Source organism: Lolium rigidum, chromosome 7 (genome assembly GCF_022539505.1).
Source record: "Lolium rigidum isolate FL_2022 chromosome 7, APGP_CSIRO_Lrig_0.1, whole genome shotgun sequence".
NCBI classification, from domain to species: Eukaryota; Viridiplantae; Streptophyta; class Magnoliopsida; order Poales; family Poaceae; genus Lolium; species Lolium rigidum.
Window position 1 is genome coordinate 190954905 of NC_061514.1, and position 18266 is coordinate 190973170.

Here is an 18266-nt window from a genome sequence, read left to right on the forward strand (position 1 = left end):
CCTTCGAGAGATTGCATTGAGGAATGCACATAGCTTCACAATGGCTACTCGAACATTTTCCGGCAGGAGCCCCCTCAAAGCAATCGGAAGCAATTGCGTCATAATCACGTGGCAATCGTGAGACTTCAGGTTTTGGAACTTTTTCTCCGCCATGTTTATTATTCCCTTTATATTGGACGAGAATCCAGACGGGACCTTCATACTGCTCAGGCATTCAAAAAGATGACCTTCTCTTCTTTGGTCGGAGCGTAGGCCGGCACGACCTTGAAACCGTTCCGGATGCCGGTCATCGTGGTCTTTCAAACTTTGTCTGGTCCTCGCCGTGCTTCCTTTGTATCATTTGACTTTCCATACACGCCCAAGAAGCTTAGGAGGTTCACGCAAATATTCTTCGTAACGTGCATCACGTCGATTGCGGAGCGGACTTCTAGGACTTTCCAATATTCTAGCTCCCGTAATATAGATTTCTTCTTCCACATGGCTGCGTGCCCGTCGGCTCCCTTCGGAACCGATTGTCCGCCAGGATCCTTTCCAAAGATGACTTTCAAATCCTTGACCATATCAAATACCTCAGCACCGGTGTGTTCCGCGGGCTTCGGCCGGTGATCCGCCTTGCCGTTGTAATGCTTGCCTTTCTTTCTTACTCGGATGACCTTTCGGAAGAAATCGACGATGCCCAAGGTACACATTCTTCTTACAATTTGGCAAATGTACACTTTCGGTCTCATGTAAGCGAGTGCGTGCATGCATTGTATCCCTTATTTGACAGTTCCGAAAGGTTACTAAGAGCAGGCCAATCGTTGATGGTTACGAAAAGCAACGCTCGTAGGTCAAATTCCTCTTCTTTGTGCTCATCCCACACACGGACACCAGGTCTGCCCCACAGCTGTAAAAGTTCATCAACTAATGGCCTTAGGTACACATCGATGTCGTTGCCGGGTTGCTTCGGACCTTGGATGAGCACTGGCATCATAATGAACTTCCGCTTCATGCACAACCAAGGAGGAAGGTTGTAGATGCATAGAGTCACGGGCCAGGTGCTATGGCTGGAGCTCTTCTCGCCAAAAGGATTCATGCCATCCGTACTTAGACCAAATCTTATGTTCCTTGCGTCAGCTGCAAAATCTTTGAACTCTCTGTCGATCTTTCTCCATTGCGTTCCATCTGCGGGGTGTCTCAACTCCCCGTCCGACTTACGGTCCTCTTTGTGCCATCGCAACAACTTGGCATGCTCTTTGTTCCCGAACAGACGTTTCAACCGTGGTATTATAGGAGCATACCACATCACCTTGGCGGGAACCCTCTTCCCGGGTTTCCGGCCCTCAACATCGTCACCGGGGTCATCGCCTCTGATTTTATAACGCAATGCGGTGCATACCGGGCATTCATTCAAATTCTCGTATTCACCGCGGTAGAGGATGCAATCGTTGATGCATGCATGTATCTTCAGAACCTCTAAACCTAGAGGGCAGACAACCTTCTTTGCTTCGTACGTACCGGCGGGCAACTCGTTATTCTTTGGAAACATATTCTTCAACATTTTCAGCAAGTTTTCAAATGCCGAGTCAGCTACACCTGCCTGTGCCTTCCATTTCAGCAAATCAAGTGTGCAGCCCAGCTTTTTCAGACCATCATCGCATCCGGGGTACAGCGCCTTCCTGTGATCCTCTAACATGTGATCCAAATTCTCCCTCTCCTTTTTAGTTTCGCAGCGTCTCCGTGCATCAGCAATGGTCCGACCAAGATCATCAACGGGATCATCACGTGCCTCTTCTTCACCTTCCCCTTCACCTTCCCCTTCACCTTCAGCATCCTCCATGAAAGTATCACCGAAATGAGCAAGATAGCTTTCATCGATGAAATCATCCCCTTCTTCATCTTCTTCCATTATAACCCCTCTTTCTCCATGCTTGGTCCAACAATTATAGCTTGGCATGAAACCGTGCCGAAGCAGGTGCATGTGAACATCTCTTGAGGAAGAGTAACCCTTCTGATTCTTACAGTTAACACATGGACGAGATAACAAAACCCCCTGCTTGTTCGCATTAGCCACTACGAGGAAATCTTTCAAACCCGTACTCGAACTCGCCGGAGAGTCGGTTACCGTACATCCATTGCCGATTCATCCGCATTATTATAATATAAAATATATAATTAACCATCATGCATTTGTTAAACTAACTAGCTACAAACAATATAAATTAAACAATGAACTACACACATGCATATTTTATCAATGACACATCAAAGGTTCAAGTTGCTAACCGCGATCGAGGAGGAAAAAATAGATGAGAAAGCTCAAGTGTGGCTCCAACACTTCATATCATGTTTGTTTCATGCTCTTGGGGCATTTCATCAAACACCTTATGTGCATAAGAGGAACCAAAAGCAAACCTAACACTCACTTGTGAAGTTTGTGAAGAGAATGGCTCCAAATGGCTAAGTGTTGGCTGCTGGATGGGTATATATAGGGGAGGGGCTTTAGTCCCGGTTGGCCCGGCCAACCGCGACTAAAGGCCTTCGAGCACCTTTAGTCGCGGTTGACCGGCCAACCGCGACTAAAGCCCCCCACGTGCACCGGCTGGCCACCGTGCGCCCGGGCCCGAGCCTTTGGTCGCGGTTCGCCACCCGAACCGCGACTAAATGTCCCATTAGTCGCGGTTCCTTTAGCTTCGCGACTTATGGTGCTGGACGGAAGCCTGTTTTTCTACCAGTGTACACTATACCCGTTATCCTCGTATCCCCGTTTCATTCTCTTTTCTCATCATTTATTCCGATGTCATCGTGTGATCATTATGACGACGTGATTGGCCAATCGATAAGTTGATGTCGTAATATCGAGAGGTTATCGCACATGGGTTATGTGGGTATTGGAGGCCTATCACACAACCACGTGTAGTAACAATTTTTCATATCATTTGTAGCGGGCTATTTCAACTGTGTGTGAAAACGTGTTCTGTACTAATGATATATTTATTTAAAGCAACCGGTACAAGCAAATTAAGCATACATTTCTACAGCTCATCAACATACTTGATTCCGAATTCGTATCGTGTCCACGTGTGCGTCTATCCATCATCTCCGTACGGCACACACTTGGATATGCAAATGCATGTGTATCGTACTCGTGATAGACAGTGCTAATTAGTGGTACGGAGTATGTTACTTTCGAAAACGTTAATTCAGCGGATGAACGTTACGTGGTCATGTGCTACACGTTGCAAATGTCATTTCCGTACTGATTCCATACAATATACCGAACGTAGGACCGAGCGTTGGATGATCGATATATGTGGTCTGTAGAGATATCCAGCTGGAAACGCCTTTCCGAAATCTCCCAGAATTCGTCAGAGATTTCCGACCTCTGTCGACTGTCGGTCTCATCATAAGAAACACATGCATGCGCCGGCACCCGGCAGTGTTCGGCAGTCCGCCTCCGCCCCCACCATATCTTTACCCGTTTTCCGGTAATGCGTTCACGTTGTCGTCGATCAGCTAGGTCACGGTGACGAAACCTGAAAGTACTATGCATGCAACTGTCACCCATAACGTACAAACCTCGTTATTTGACTCGGTTTGCTTGCTGCTAACCAGAGTGGACTGTCAGAATTTTCGTTGGTCAGAAGAAGAATATTTACAAACTCTAGTAAGGATTCTATGTTCCACTTTTTTTCCTGAAAAACTACAAAAGATTTACCACCGTTCATTAATTCGGCAGGAGAGCCTTGACAAGACAAAGCAAACCAAAAGAGAAAAAAAATCCTTCATTACAAACTTAAATGTTTTGCTTCCGTGGAGACCTAAAGCTTAGTCTCACCTTTAATGTCTAGGAGGATGGTAGGAGCGCAGACTTGTTATTGAAACCCATGGGTGAGGCCAGCTATCTCTCTCCTGCCCCAGAGCCGTGAGGAGGGACATATGGACGGCGATCATCTTGCTCTTCTGGTGTATCTGGAGGCATAGGAACAACGTGGTGTTCAATGACGCCACCCCGGCGATGGCCATTAGACATAGGATCAGGGAGGAGTACCATAGATGGCGTGTAGCTAGGCTTTTCCGCTCGAAATCCTTTGGATTTCCTGAGCCTTTTCCTTTTTCGTGGAGCGACGGTGATTAGGCTTTTATGCTATAGGGGAGCCGCCACCCCATGTTGGCAGTAATACATGTGGCTCGGGCTTTCTAGTCTTTCTTCTATATGATTAGTACACCTTTCAGAGTGTATTCTCGAAAAAGGGCAGCTATCGCCTTTCAATTAGCCATATCTTTGCACGGCATCACTATTCACCACCTTTTGAGGAATAAATTGTCTGTCAACTCGTGGGTGCATATGGAGGGAATACCAAACCAACTCTTCGTAATTCCCCAAAGCCGTAGTGGCAATGGGATAAGAGATGTCCCGCCATATCTTGAGTTTGCTTGAAAAGCGGACAAAGAACATAATTTATTCAACCTCTCTTCTCAAGACGATTCGCCGTCTAAATCCTATTTCGGATAGCCAACCAAACAAGAAATTTAACGTTTGGAGGTGCCCAAATATTTCACACCACCTTATTCATATTTGTTGATGTGGCACCCAAAAATTGTGCATTGTATGCCGAGGTCGATGAGTATTCCGTGTTCGAGTTGAGTCATCCGCATCTTCATTAAGGTTTATGTTTACACTGATATATATATATATATAGTAAAATGCTTCCAACTAGCTGATATATCTAAAGATAGAAACAAACAAGTCCTTGTAAAAAACTCGCTTGAGAGGCGACGATATATCATGTTAAGCTACATACATAACTGCAAAGTGAGGATTTTTTTACTAGTTCTTTTCTTCAGGAAGGAGCAAGCTAGCACGCAATACATCCTTTTGGAAAATAGCACGCAGACTTTGCTGAACCGAAGGTCGGCAGGCTGTATCGTCTCATCTTTGTGGCTGCGTATCTGCCGCACGTTGTTCGCCCTTCTGGTTCCTTTTCGCGCACGTGAAAGTAAGAGCATGGCTAATTCTGGACTTCCGATATGGAGGATGTCCATGACGATCTAGCACGCATCGGTGCGGGACGTGTCGATCGCTCCTGCTGCTCCTAAGGCAACTGAAATGAATACTCCCAAAAAAAAATGAATACTGTACTGACGATGGAGGCGACAATTATGAAATGACGGCGCCCACTAGTATCTAGCATTCCAGGGTACTCCTTCAAATTTTAAAACTGCACTTAGTTTGGTAGCAAAGTATTCTAAAACTGCAGTTTTTAAGCAGGGTGGCATAGTAAACCGAAGTATTGACAGATTGAAGTATTTTGGAGTATTTAGGAATACTGTGACATGTTTGGCTATTGTTGTAATTAGCTACGTAAATTAGCTACCGTTGGAGCACATCAGGTCTTTCAACTTTGTAATTCTCTAGAGATTATGGCACACGCAGACCCATCCTCTCACCATGGACATGGCAAGCACTCGCGGCTAGCACCTCCGCCCGCCTTAGTTGCGCTGGTGAACAGTTACAGCACCAGTTGCCCCGTCCTCTACGTATCATCCGCCGCCGCTGACATTCCAGCGGCACTACCTCCGGCCACGGGCCAACCGCCAGCTTGTGAACCATCACGTACAAGAAGCAGGCGCCAATCTCAAACTCTGGCAGCGCTCACCTTTCTTCTCTCCATCGCTGTATTTTTCTTTCTTTATCCATGACTGCGCACGATGGCATCTCCCGAGTCTTGAGGAAACATGGCAGCAGCGGGGACGAACCATAGCGAGGACGGCAGGCTGTTTTTCTCGCTTTCCCCGTTTTAGAAAAAAGAGGTCGGGGGTTCATTTTTTAATACGTTGAAAAAACTGCAGTTTGAGGGATACTTCAGTATTTATATTGCAGTTTTTAGCCATTGCCAAACGCATCAAAGTATTGTAAACTGCAGTAATTTTAGAAACTAAAGTATTCTTGTAATACTTTAAAAATACTTCGCTACCAAACATAGCCTAAATCAATAATGTACATGTGTGTCGGCTATGTGGCGCAACAGTTATATACGGATGGAATCTATCCACGCACACACGATTATTCCAAGTCAGGCATGTTTGTTACTTCCACGAAATTAAATTACACCTCATCAATCATCATATTTTAGCACTGTATACTTACATCTCGTCTCGTGTGTGCATGGCAAGAATTTCAAAAACAATTTCCTCCAAACAGATAATATGACCACTCCATGTTTATGGCGCTGTCATCAGCACCACGGCCACTGAGCATCCCTCCACACGCACCACCTCCCCCTGATGCTCACTCCGCCATCTTTGTAGTCCTGATTGTTCGTGTTTTCTGTCCTTTCATCGGTCATCGTCGTGCCGCCGCTTCCGATGTTTGCTTTCGGTTTCTGACCAAGGAAGCTGCATGAGGAGCGGATCTCATGGTCGCGCTTCAGAGCTTCGTCCCTGTAGCTCAGGCTCAGGTACCTCGGATGGTCCAGAAACCTGACATTTTTCAGCCAAAGCCTGAAGGCCTGAAGATAAGAGCCAGAAAAGATTGGATAAGCATCTTTAACATCAAGTGCTAACTATATGCAGTAATAACCAATTGTTTGAAGCATTCTACAGAGAGCATTCAAAGCTATGGAAAAACAAGGACAATTTCTTTTTAGTGTTTACCGGGAGAGGCACAAAGGCCTCCACCTGCATATATCATTTAATCGAAAGACGGGGGTGAAATCCCCAAGGATTACAGCAGCATGGTACAATGGTGGGAGGGAGACAGCGCACAACGCAAAGGGGGCGAGCTCAGTGGAAAAACAGGAGGAGCATGGTACAAGGACAATTCATTTTGGTCCTACTTAAGATCAAAGTCGGTCAGTGTCCGTAAACAGGAAAATGCATTTAGGTGATCCAAAGGAAAACGCACGGGCGAAGTGGTCGACTGCACAGGGCCTCCAAATTTGGAGGGCCCCTAATTCTTTTTAGTGTTAAAATGTTACTCGGTGCTGCAAATGACCAGGTTAGATGGGACTAATCAATTCGTCCATAAATAGTAACTGCCTAGGAAATCTGCCACCGAATTAACTTGAGAGGCCCCAACTTACGCATGCATCTGTCTTTCTCTCTTTTCTCTTTATCTTTCACTTCTAGCGTGGGCGCGGTTCTGTTCATCTCCCAATCACTGCTCATATGCAAAATAATTCCGTCGTGATTTTCCTGAATAGATATGTTTTCGCAATGAACATGCATCAACGGGACACTGCAGGCTGACCTTCAATCTGTACCTTCTTTTTTTGTGTTTTCGTCTTAATTTCACATCTCTACCGGCCCTGCGATCTCAGTGCATCGATTGAAAATGGAGGCCCAGCCACAGTGCTTGGTCACAGAACACATATTCATCAAGGGGAGAAGCAAACCGATTACCGGGGCTGGTGCCGTCGGATGGTCTGCTTCCCACATGGATCAAAGGTTGTTTCATCCCATTTGTTTAAATCTTCAAATCTTGATAGTACATGACATTTTGGAGAATTTTTTTATGAGGAATTATTTTGACGATCTGTCTAAAGGAAGTGCTAGCACATTTCTACCAAAGTATTACTACTTTTGAATTCTAAAAATCGTTTTTTGTTAAGATGTAATTTCTTCCAAAAAAAATTATACCACCAATATGATATGATATATATTACAAATCTGTGTTTTTTCTAATTGCCATTGGCTGCATCAAAGGCCTAATTTATGGTTTCGCTCATGGCCTCTGTATTCTCGGGTACGGCCCTGACAATGGGTAGAGGAGGTACTAAGTACATATTGGATGAGAATCTGACAACAAAAGCATGGTTCCTTTTTTGGTTAGCAGCAAAAAAATGCGTTTTAAGATGCGATAGTTTGAGGAAATACAATTGGATGGTGTGATGATATGTATCTTTTGCAATGTAAAGGGATAATTGTGACATTTTTTTCAAGTGTGTATTGGCAGGATTTTTTTTTCGAGAATGGTATTGGCAGGATTTTCCTGCAGTGGGGTTGTTGAGATCATCAAGTTTAATAAGATCCTGACATATTTTGGGAGCTCCTTGTATATCTTATGTCTCAGTCAAAATCTGACATCTTTAGCAAATGCTATTTTCTTTTATGGACTTCTATTGAATGCTAAGGTTATTCTAAGGTTAAAACAAATTTGAATTTACCCTTGAATTCGACCTTGTGATAGATTATAACGCATTAAGAAAAATATTGCAACATTTTATCCCAATTCTGACCTTGTGAGTTGTGACAGCCTTTATCCTATTTAACTATTTTCTCAAAATTTGTTGAAATATCATGCTGTTAGAGTACGTAATGGGCTTGGGCTGGCGCTATAGCCCATTAGTCTTAGGGTTAATTAGAGATAAGGGTCGCTTTCTTAGGGGTCAAGTAAACCTCTCTATATAAGGAGAGGAGACGTATCAATCTAATCAAGCAAGAATTAAGAAGGAAATCCCTTCCCTCTTGCCACCGGCCGTGGGCAAGGCCCCCGGCCGGCCCTCTCGCGTCATCCCTCTAGCAGCACCATAACACTTGGTATCAGCTTTCCCGGGTTCGATCATGTCCAGCCCTCCACCGAGTTCTTCCCACCCGCTGCCGCCTCACTCCGACGTCCCCGCCGTTCTCTCCCCGGCGGAGATCACCGCAGCCCTCCGTGATCTCACCACTGCTGTCCAGGACATCCGCCTCTTCCTGGCCGGTCCCTACGGGCCGCCGCCGCCGGTGGCGCTGCTGCCGTGGCAGCCGACGCACCAGGTGGCCTCCGCCGCGATCGTCGGGCCGCTGCAGCCGACGTTGCTGCTGTCGTCGCCGCCAACCGACACCGGGCTGCTGCAGCCGACGCTGCTGATGTCGTCGCCGCCAACCGACGCCGAGCTGCTGCAGTCCCCGCTGCCACTGTCCACCATCTCCAGGCCGGGCCCTACCTCGGCGCCGGGGGTCCCTCTTCTCCAGCAGCCGACCGCCTTCTTCCCCACCGGGACGCTACAGCAGCAACAGCAGCTGCTGCCGCCGCCACGAACGTCACCGCTGCAACTGCTGTCCTCACCGACGCTGTCCCTGCCGTTCGGTGGGCAGCTGCAACAACAACAGCAGCTACCGTTGCCACCAACACCGCAGCAGCGGCTGCTGCCACCACAGACGCCGTCCCTGCCTTTCGGCGGTGTGGGAGCGACCTTGGCCCCAGGCTCTACATCGACACCGCCCGGGATGCCCTTCCACCAGGTCCGTTTCCCTCCGTCACCGTCACCGCTTCCGGCTTGGATCGCTATCCGCCACATGTCGGCGGCGGTGAGGATGCAGGCTGCTGCGCGCGGCCTCCTAGTGCGTCGGCGTGTGCGGGAGATGCGTGATCTGCAGCTGCAGCTCCTCCAAGTTGCGCTTCGTTGCGCAAGGGACCTCGATCTCGTCCGCTGCGTCGGGGATCTTGGGCGTGCGGTTTCCCCCACGGGCGGCGGACATGATGTTTCTCCCGCAGGCAGCGACCTCAAAGTCTGTGCCTTCGACAGTCATCCGGCGGGGAGAAGGCATGGTGTCACCGACACCGCGTAGCACAACTACATTCTGCCGCCGGCCGCCGCGTGAGCTCCTTTTGTCCCGCTAGTTTCCATGGGATCCAGGTGGTTGTACAGGTGCACGTCCGACGGGCGGATGGTGTCCACTTTATGTTCAGGGGTCAACAATAAAGCGTCCCAGTCCATTTCAGGTTGAGAGTAATAAAACAAGCCAAGATGTAAAAGGCTCGTTTTTAGGTGTTAGGTTTGTGTTGCGTCGAGTCATAGTTTGTTTAGGTTGCAGCTCGAGGACGAGCTGCATGTCCAGGTGGGGTGTAGTGTTAGAGTACGTAATGGGCTTGGGCTGGCGCTATAGCCCATTAGTCTTAGGGTTAATTAGAGATAAGGGTCGCTTTCTTAGGGGTCAAGTAAACCTCTCTATATAAGGAGAGGAGACGTATCAATCTAATCAAGCAAGAATTAAGAAGGAAATCCCTTCCCTCTTGCCCGGCCGTGGGCAAAAGGCCCCCGGCCGGCCTTCTCGCGCCCTCTCTCTCCCTCCCAAACCCTAGCAGCCACATAACACATGCCCACCCTTCTCCATCAGTTCAGACATTTGGATGAACTAATTGGCGCATCCAATTCAATATGGTATCAGAGCTAAGAGGTGTTGAGTTGAAGACTGCGACCTACATCGATCCACGTCGAAGGCTTGGTGGAGCCTGGACGTGAGTGGAAGGTATAAAGTATACTGCCCACCCTTCTCCATCAGTTAGGACTTCTGGGTGAAATGACGGGTGAATCTACTCAATAAAATTTACAAAATTTCACACAATTTTAAAGCATTTGATGAAATTTGACATAATTCAGCAACCCCAAATGAATAAAAAGTATCCTAGTTGTCCAGCCAGATAGCTTCAACGCCATCCTAACAAACTCTACCTTTTAAGTTTGGGTAAAATAGTAAAATGGGTTAAAAGCTGCCTCAAGGTCCCAAAGGGGTAAACATGTAGCAAGATTATTTAAATGGTCTACAAGCTGTCATGCAGTCACGACTATGGGGGTAAACTCGGAATATATTCTTCAAATACCTTGAAGCTTTTCTCTATATTTTTATTTAAATAGATGTTGTACATCAAACAAAAATTCTCATTAATCACCATTATCTGCCCATCTAGTAATCCAGTTGCCCCACCAAGAAAGGAAATTCAAAATGACACAGCATGAGGAAAGAAAAGTAATCGTCAAGTCAATCTCGAAGGTATTAAAAGCACTCTCTATGAGGATAGTGTTATATACGAGAATGAAATCATAAATATAAGCATGATAATAGAAAAGAAGCATCATATATTGGAAAGCTACCTCCCAGTATATCCCTGCAGCAACCTTATGAGGCATCAGCCAGAAGAATGTTGCTAGCTTAACAGAGTCACTTGTCTGCCCAACTAACTTGGCTTGCAAAGCTGCAGTAAAATAGTTTCCAAGTGTTGGATGTTGAACCGAAATAGCCACATAAAGATTATTGCCTGGGGCGTCAGCACGAATACTCCAGTTGCCAAGCATATCCTAGAGCTCATGCAACAAAAATAAAACACTAATAAGATGTAATGGTAGTGAACTGAATACAGCGAGTCAAAATTAACACAATCAAGACCAACAATTAGCATAGTAAACACCCTTACTAAAATTATATCAATTTTGCCTATAAAATGTACAATCCATCACGCCACACTATATATTATAATCAGAGGAGAGGTTCCATCTAAAAACACAGAGGAGGGCCTCGATACCATATTCTATCAGATAATATATAATTCTTGACAAAGGCCATACCATGAAAGGGCTGACATGCAAAGGTTTTGCAACAAGATCAGAACCCGGCTGGAAGGTAAACATCACCTTCTCCCCCCAGGGAGTATTTGTGACCTGGAACCAATAGCAAAATATTAGACAGTCAACACAGTAATGAACTAACTAAACACAATAATACGAATCCAACACAGAGGAGAGGTTCGATCTAAAAAAACACAGAGGAGGGCCTCACTTCAGCAATGCACATCTTGAGGTCTTCATCCTGTTCTTGCACCGCCTCATCGTAGCAGTAGTAGACGCTGAGTGGGTTCTGCTCATACCCCACGCTCTTGGGTACCGTCAGGAGACGCCTTGATCAAACAATGAACTAACTCGCCTCAGTGCAAATGGGTACAGTTATACAAAAAAAAAAGTTCTGGTTATGCTTTTGCCAAATTCTTTTGGTTTCTTACATACAAAAGAACTGTGGTTTTCATTGTAGATTTTTTTTTAAAAAAAAAGATGTGTGTAATTTATATTATGAAATTGCGTCAGGAAGTTGCAAATTGCATTAGGGGGCTTACACGGGGCCAGAGGTGGAGGCGATGCGGCGGGCGTCGGCGGCGGAGAGGTAGCCAGGAAGGGGGAGGAGATCGAGGTCGACGAGGGCGTAGCGCACGGCGTACTCGAAGGCGTGCCCCGCCGGCCGCCGGCGGGAGTGCCGGACGCGGCCCTCGTAGAGCCGCGCGCCACCACCGCCGGGAGCAGGGCGGGTAGCGAATGGGAGGCGGAGAAGTAGGAGGAGGGAGAGGACGGTGGAGGTGAGGAGCGTGGTGGTCAGGGAGCCCAGCAAGTAGAGCGCCTCCATTGCTGCTGGTCTGTTGCTTCGATCTCTAGATGGTTTTCTGAGGGAAACTTCAGGACTGGTTATTCTAGGATCAGCTCGTTTCTGGGTATATCTGTAGTTCACTTATAAAATTTCAGATAAATAATGGAACTGAATACATCTTAATTATTTGTGAAAATTGTAATACTCAGCATAAGCTAAAAACCATACCTCATTCCACCAATCTAGCACATCTTGAACATATAAATTGCACGTGAAAATGCTAAAATTTTCGCACAGATCTTAGAAAAATTGCGTGTATGAAATGAGTTCAGTTAGCTGATTGTAAAGACTTTTCATAGTCTAGATGGCAAGATGAAGGTCTGAAACAGACTTACACACTTCAGTTGCTTATTTTAATGACACATTTCAGTTGGCTTGATGATGGCCACAAGACAAGAGGACATTTGGGTTGGATTGTTGTCTTCTTCTGGATTAGCATTTGTGGTGGATAGTGCCTACACGCTTCTGTAGTACTAGTAGTTGGGGATGGCTGGCTGCAAGGAGTACTTGATAACTTCTTCCACAGTGGAGAACAAAAATATGTAATTTTGATCTCTCTATTTTCTTCAGTTTTCTAAACATGGCTCTCCCCTTTCCAGAAATAACAAGTATTTGTTCTGTTTATTTTTAGTTTTTACAGCCATGATCTTCTTGGAAAATAATATTAGAAAACAGTATCTGAATAGATGGATTAAAATGCACCACTGTTGATTAACAACAGATAAATGATCTTCTCTTTCAAAACCTTAGAGACCCGTAAGTTTACACTGAGGCTCGATATGCCAATCAATTCTTCAAGATCTTCAGCCATACAAAAAATAAGAAAATGAAAGAAAAGAACGAAAAGAAATGAAATCGACTGAACCTATTTGCGTTCACGGGCAATACATTTTACATTTTTTGCGGTACCTGTTCCTCACTCCCGATTTTATTTGAAATCATTTTTTGACGATGCCAAGTTGCAGCAACTGTAGCTTAGCTAGCTGGAGAAGGCATTGTGTGATAGCCTGATAGGGAACTTCACTGCATACATGCAGATTTGGTGGGCTAAATGAATTATTATTGCAGACGCTGTTATCTTGTGTCTATAGAATATCGATTTCCTATGGGTTGTTGTGTGTCTGGGGAAACAACGCAAACTGATTCTTGACAACTCCAGCACCAACAGTATCTCTGAATTTTGATAGCAGTAGAGCTATTTACAGGCCATCAACTGTTACTTTTTGCAACATAAGCACAGCTACGTCATGCGCTACAAACAATCCATGGATCATTTCATCTCGCACAAAGGAATACTAAATATAAAACTGGTTCGCCGAATTGGCCACAACACAAATATACTACTTCCAAATTGAGCAGAGTACATTCAGCAAAGAGTCAGATCAGTGTAAGGACTGAAATGCAACAGTTCTGGTAATTACCCACAAACATCTACTACTCACAACATTGTCTCGCATTATTTCGTTACTAATATACAACATTTACAGATTATAGAACATAACAGGAAAGAGTCTAATATACAGAACACAGCTGTTGTACAACACAGATAAGCGGTTTAAATAGATGAGAGCAGATTTAAATAATTGACCAGTTGTGCTTGGTCTGCAGGTTACGAGAGCTTCAGATGCAGTTAAGCATGCAAGATCTGACTGCTTGAAGGCGTCAGATCGCTGAATGCCCTTGGAACATCGACATCTTGCCAACAAATCAAGTAGCTCGAAGTCCTACGATTACAACCGCTTCCACTTCCTGACTGTTTCTTGATGTGGCCAATTGCTACTTGGAGACCACGGCCGACAACGACTATCTTACTGTCCAGGCAACTCACGGACAAAGGTTTCATAATCCGCTCAGGCATAGGAGGGCCGTTTACAGAAGCCCACGAATCCATCTCTGCATCATAGACCTTAACCTTCATCCTCTCATACTCTGAAATGACGAATAAACGATCGTCGATGACCACGCTCAATCCTGTCCACCCTTCACGCATTCCAACTGGCATCGCCTCCCAGCGGTCAATCTTTGGATCATACACCTGCCCTCTAGGCGAGGAGAAGAAAGGCCATGCACAACCTTCAGTGAGATAAAGCCTACCACTCATGATAGCAGAATCTGATGAAGCCATGTTGATGCCCATACTAGCAACTGGTTTCCAAGCACCCTTAGCTGGATCAAGAACCTCTGCTGAGTTCAGCTCAAACTGGTCCGTGCTATAGCCCCCAGCAACATAAACCCTTCCATCGATCACGCCACCACCAAAGAAGGACCGTGCCGACAGCATCCGGGTCATCACGGTCCAGCGGTTCTTGTAAACATCATACTTGAGTACCAAATGTAATGGGCAATCCATGTCAGAGACTAGCCCACCGCAGACAAGAAGGGTGCCATCACTGGGGATTGCAATGCAGCCAAACCCACGGGGGCAAGCCCGGTCCCGGCACGGCATGGCAGGAATGGTGTGCCAGGTTAAGCAGTCCAGGTCCAGCACCTTCCACTGTATCTTACCAGTGCAACGGTGGAACGCCAGGGTGAACAACCACGGCGACCGGAAGCCCATTGCTTTCCTCTGCGTGAAGAACCGTGCCTTGTCGGCCAGGAGGTGGTGCCACCGGCGAGAGACGAGCCTGCAGGCATCATGGGCCTCAACAGGTAGCCGAAGGAGGCAATTGAGTGCGGCGTCGTCCGGAAGGCCAGGTATGAGGGGTGTCTCCCATGAAGATTGATCAATATCAGAGGTTAATGTCGGCGACGGCAGTGCAGAGGCTGTGGCAAGCCGGAACTTGGGTGTCAGTTTCATCTGCGAATCACCGAGCTTCTGGACAGGAGTCTGGTGAGATGAGACTCGGACGCGGCGCATACTCGTCTCAAATTGCAACACTGAAGAAGGCACCAGCGACCATGTCCCCAACACACAAATCAAAGTTTTCTATCAGAACACTCTCAATCTTGGTTCTCTATTATTCTGAGGAAAATGGTGGCACTATAGACAAAATTATTCTTGCACAAGCAAAAATCCCCAATTTATTGGCCCAGTGCTACATCCATGGCATTTCAAAGAAGCAGCCAACCTGATTCGGAAAACAAGCAATCAAACACTGGAGAGCGAGAACGGAGTTAGAAGGAAGCAATAATTTCTTCCCAATAGGACTAGTACAAAATCAGGATTTCCTACGGAACAATCTTGAACTAATCAAACCCTAGTTAGTTAAACTTGCGCCCTCCAATTCATGGTGATTCACAGCAAAATATACACCAAGAAACCCCTCTAGCAGATAGTATTATACGAAAGAAGAAAGGGGGCAAACACGACTTACTTTCTAGTTCTTGGAAGAAATGGGATTTCCGAGAATCATGATGACACTTCCAATAGAAAGTAACCTGAAGTGCTGAGAGAACCGAGGTCTCCTTGCGTCAATCTCCTGCGCCTTTTCCCTGCCTGCTGGTATGCTCTGATTCAAGGAGGGGAGGTCTACAGGATAGGAAAAGATCTCCCTGCCATTTCTCTTCCCAGCTGATGCCGCTCCTTTTAACCACCGAGCTGGGTCAAAACCAAACAAACCAGAGGATGAGCAAAGCAGCTGAACTGAAGCTTTCCACATCTTCGGCTATTTCAACGCATTTGTTCGGTGGGTGGGCCCAGCATCTGTTGGACCTACCTCCGCTTCGTTTTCATAATTATTTTTCTACATTTCAGCTGAGAATATAAATACGTGTAAAACATATACTATATTTATATATTAACATTTTTGCGGATAAAACATACCCTCATTTTTTGCGGATAAACATATCATCACTATTTGTAATATAACGAACAAAAACTTGCATCCACAACACCTTCTGTAATTGTTTTTGTAAATGTTGTCAGCATAATACATCGTCCTTTGTGTGTACTTTCTCCCTGTATGCATCTTGGATGTTACAATTTTCTGTATGTTTACTTGATTACTTCATAGAAGGGATCTAACTGTAAATCCTAGCTGCAGCCTCAACAGGTAGCTATCATCGAATGATCAACCATCTCCATGCACCCAAGCCCACTGGAGCTTGATTTATGAATTTGTCTTTATAATTGGTAGTTTGGAGTTAAAGAACTAACAAATCGGTGAATGCATACAAATGTTCTGTACACTTGTGCAATTTTTTGGTAAAACCCCAATCTATGATGGGCTAAAAAAGACAAATTTATGGCTGTATAATTTTTTTTCCGAGAATATGTTGTATCAATCACATGAAAGAAGTGCTAAAGAAGGGAAAGTACTGTTGCCTACAAACGACGGGGGGGGGGGGAGCTTTCCACAAAAACCTACTCTCCTAACTGCCACATTAACTCTCTAGGCTCCGAAAGGAAAAGGCCGTTCTGCGGGACAATTTGCCCAAGCGCCACCTATCGCACTCCTTCATCTTCTCTCTAATAACAACATGTGACAGCCACCACGCTATTGAAGACCATGTCATTCATGTGCCTCCATGCACCGGATAATATGACCATCGGTCCACATATCTCGTCATGTGCCTTAGAGCAGAGCGAGATCACCACTCCACCAAGACCGAGTCCATGTCCGGGATCCAATCAACCTTATCCCATAGGACGAGTGCCCGTGACCGGACTCGACGCGCCATCACACGACCCAAGACGAGGTGATGCAAGGTCTCGGCTCCAGTCGCGGAGCGGGCAGGCCGTCGAGCATTGGAGACCCCGGCGCTGCAACCTATCAGCCCTTCAACAGCGATTCTTCGAGGCCAACAAAGCGAAGAACTTACAATTGTACGGCGCCCGCGACCGCCAGATCTCGTCAGTGATGACTGCTCTCGTCGAGACAACGTTGAAAGCTTTGTACAGTGACTTGGAAGAATATCATCCATCACCTGCCCAACGCCCTGCTAGCACATTGTCCCACTCCGGGACTAGGACAACGCCCCCCCACAATATGAAGAACTCAACTAGAGCCCCACCATGCATATCCCACAATCTCTGAGCTACTGTCCAATCGACCCCTCTTTAACTGAACATGCTTTCAATCTCCTATTAGAGACCATCTTAACCATGTTTGGTGCAAAATCAGCCACCCTCTGTCCCTCGAGCCAACGGTCAGTCCAGAACCAAGCTCGCTCGCTATTGCCAAGCACATAGCTTGTGGCTGAATCAAAGATCGCCATGCGAGTGCCCGGCGGCCGAATATCAAACTCCGCCCAAGCCCTGGCAGAGTCCACCTTTTGTAGCCACACCCAATGACAACAAAGGGCAAGATTGAGTAGCTGGAGGTTGGGGATGCCGAGACCACCATAGTTAGGGTAGGCTACCTGGTCCCACGCCACCAAGCAATGCCCTCATGACATCCTCACGTCCCTTCTACAAGAAGGCCCTACAGATCTTTCGAAGAGCCTCAAAGATCGAACTTGGGCATGATATCCAACGACATCATTGCGTGAATTGGGATCGCAGAGTGTAGTTTGAACAAGGATCATCCTACCACCACGAGTTAAGCGAGTTTCGCACACTAGGGTTGCAGCCAACTAGCTGCACTGTCCTGCAGCTGAGCTGCCGTCACCTTTCGCAGACCCATGGGAAATACAAGGTACTTGAAATGGAAGGAGACCACCTCGCGGCCGAGAATTAAGCGCGCCAACTCCAGATGCTCCAATAAGCATCAAATTGGGTAGAGGGAGCACTTCACCAGGTTGGTGTGACAAACCTGACGCCACGCTGAAATCCTCAACAATGGAGGCACAAGCCATGAGGTCCATCCTTGTCGGGCGTACAACGACATCATCGGCGTACATCAAGATACGATGCCGAAAGCCCATCGAAGATAGCTCGGTAAGCAGACCATCCGTTGCTGCCCGCTCAACAATAGGTGAAGGATGTTCATAACTGTGTCAATCAACAAGGGGGGCAGAGGGTCTTCCTGCCGCAGCCCACACGTGTTGAAGATGAGCTCGCCTACATCATCGCTTGCCACCACACGTGTGGTCTCGAGAAGTTCAGAAATCAAGGTGATCCGCCTATGACTGTAGAAATATATACAAAATTCTTACTTTAGGTTAAAGGTTGTATTTTTTACGTAGCCTATGATGTCTTTTATAGCTAGACCCCGTGGTCTACGTACTAT

General features: G+C 46.4%; 2 protein-coding genes across 3 annotated transcripts; both read right to left on the reverse strand.

The window, feature by feature from the left end:
- Positions 1 to 5981: 5981 nt before the first annotated feature.
- Positions 5982 to 12563, reverse strand: LOC124677813. The gene is made up of 6 exons (XM_047213768.1): positions 12325 to 12563; positions 11852 to 12226; positions 11521 to 11638; positions 11310 to 11402; positions 10839 to 11042; positions 5982 to 6491 (listed from the first exon to the last, which is right to left on the reverse strand). Exons 1-6 carry the CDS (start codon positions 12327 to 12329, stop codon positions 6219 to 6221), a joined length of 1068 nt encoding a protein of 355 aa, XP_047069724.1. The 5' UTR covers positions 12330 to 12563; the 3' UTR covers positions 5982 to 6218.
- Positions 12564 to 13588: 1025 nt separating this feature from the next.
- LOC124675516 (F-box/kelch-repeat protein At1g30090-like) lies at positions 13589 to 15722 on the reverse strand. Of its 2 annotated transcripts, none has more exons than XM_047211594.1 (2): positions 15471 to 15722; positions 13589 to 15224 (listed from the first exon to the last, which is right to left on the reverse strand). In XM_047211594.1, exon 2 carries the CDS (start codon positions 15011 to 15013, stop codon positions 13787 to 13789), a length of 1227 nt encoding a protein of 408 aa, XP_047067550.1. In that variant the 5' UTR covers positions 15014 to 15224; positions 15471 to 15722; the 3' UTR covers positions 13589 to 13786. The 2 variants fall into 2 exon arrangements, with proteins under 2 accessions (XP_047067550.1, XP_047067551.1); XM_047211595.1 differs by having other exon boundaries at positions 13589 to 15251.
- Between the last annotated feature and the right edge of the window lie 2544 nt (positions 15723 to 18266).